At 34.8% G+C, this 2,024-nt stretch overlaps 1 protein-coding gene across 4 annotated transcripts in view; it reads left to right on the top strand.

The window, feature by feature from the left end:
* Positions 1 to 2,024, top strand: part of LOC106878537 (ribonuclease Oy) — a 56,430-nt gene that overhangs the window by 32,459 nt on the left and 21,947 nt on the right. For all 4 annotated transcript variants that reach the window (XM_052971600.1, XM_052971601.1, XM_052971598.1 and 1 more), the window contains exon 9: positions 1,794 to 1,865. In XM_052971600.1, coding sequence (XP_052827560.1) covers positions 1,794 to 1,865 — 72 coding nt within the window. The remainder of the gene's footprint in view (positions 1 to 1,793; positions 1,866 to 2,024) is intronic.

Here is a 2,024-nt window from a genome sequence, read left to right as displayed (position 1 = left end):
CTAATTTTATTCAAGGGAAAAGATCCCATGACACCGTTACGGCATTAATTGTTTTCACCTCAATAGACGTCAGTGATTGGTTGAAATTACCGAAATACGACAATTTTTTCCATAAAATAACTTCGAATACAAAATTTTTATCTGTTCTATACCACAAAATATACAAATATTCGAAGTTTGAAAGTGTTTCGGTGCCAAAAACACTACAAAAAAATGTTGCCCGTCAAACCCCAAAGATCCCATGTATGTATATATATATATATGTATGTGTGCGCTATACTAATTTCTCTTTCAATCTATGAAACTCATTCTTTAGCATCTCAGCCTAACTATCTACTCCTGACCTTTGCAATCTGTCCACTTACCTACATGCATATGTATTGAGTTGGCCAAAATGTTCGTTGGTATTTTTTTGAAGCAAAAATAGGATACAAGTTTTAAACACAAACTGATTTATTTAGTTAATGATATAATTGCCATTTTGTTCCAGTATCTTCTAACATCTTGTGGGAAGATCCCTTATTTCCTTCTCAAAGGATTTCCTGTCTTTACTAATAAAAAAAAAACTCTTCCAGGTGAATTTTTACATCCTCTTTCAAGTTGAAGGTTTATCTATTCAATGAATTTTGAAGAGATCAAAACAGGTGGAAATCTGAAGGCACAAGGTCGGTTGAATATGGAAGGTACAGCAAAACTTCCCAGTCAAACAAACCCCTGTAACTTCTACTGCATGCATAAAGAAGTGTGCAGTCTGGCATTGTCGTGATAAAAGACAATACCCTTACAATTAGCAAGTGCTGGACACTCCTGGTGGATTGCTGTAGTTAATTTGTCCAGCTGGTCACAGCACACATCCAAATGGATGATCCTGTCTATGGAAAAAAGCTTGTAAAAGACAAGACCCTTCCAATCCCTTCAAATTAAAAGTGTAACCTTCTTTAAGTGATGTCTTGTTTTGGAGGTTGTTTGTGGTGATTCACATTGCCTGCTTCCTCATGACTGTTTTCTTTACATTTCTGTAAAAAAAATTGCAGATTGAAAACCATTAGGTGAGGTTAGCCTCATTTAATTGATGTAGAACCCAAACATCAAGCCTGCTGGTGTAACCAAGTTGATGCAGATGATTTTCAACACTTGATTTGGATACTTGGAGAATATCTGTGATCTTTCTGATCATAGAAAAGGATTGGTGTCAGCTAACTCCTTCATTTTGTCACTGTTAATCTCAATTGGCTGTCCAGAGTGAGAACCAAAATATTTCCTGATTGGAATGTTGGAAACCACTTTTGGCACTCATGTTCCATAATAACATCCTCTCCATACATAATGCATATCTTCCTTCAGCTTTCCACTGCTTTCTTACCTTTTTATAAAATAGAAAAAGCATGAGCTGTCGATAATGTTTTTTTTTTTTTTGGCTCTCCATTTTCAGAGTGATCCTAAACACACAAAATACAACCTGTCTCATCGAAAGTTCACATCAAACTGCATTGAAGTCTCAAATATCTAATTAGTGCATATGCACAAGGGACAGACTGAAGTTAGCTACTTATTAGAATGCTTGAAGTTTAGTGCTGATAAAAACCAATCAGACTTTTTGGCCAACCCAATACTTACCTACATAAGTAGTTGTCTATCTAATTACTTGCCTACATATATACCTACCTACTTAAACCTAAATATACATTCACCTTCTCACTAACAAGCTATGTTTTTATATGTCCTTCCATTCATTTTTGCCTGTTCCATGTTTCTATCTCTAATCATGTATCTATTCTTTTCTCTGTTTGTAGTGTGAAGACTTCAGAAATGTAATCAGAAAAAATTGGGGAGTTGAGTCTATTATAACCTGTATTTCTAGTCATGTAAGTCTAGTTCTAAACATTTGTCCATTTATTTAACATCCATTTTTTCATGTGAACAGGCTTGGATGAGAGTTTTATAGCTGGATGATCTTCCTGTTGTTAACATTCACTCCTTACATTCAAACATTCTGACTTTATATAGTCTTTGGCAAGTTTTTT

The sequence above is a fragment of the Octopus bimaculoides genome, chromosome 11 (genome assembly GCF_001194135.2).
Source record: "Octopus bimaculoides isolate UCB-OBI-ISO-001 chromosome 11, ASM119413v2, whole genome shotgun sequence".
NCBI lineage: Eukaryota > Metazoa > Mollusca > Cephalopoda > Octopoda > Octopodidae > Octopus > Octopus bimaculoides.
This window is presented reverse-complemented; position numbering and strand designations above follow the sequence as displayed.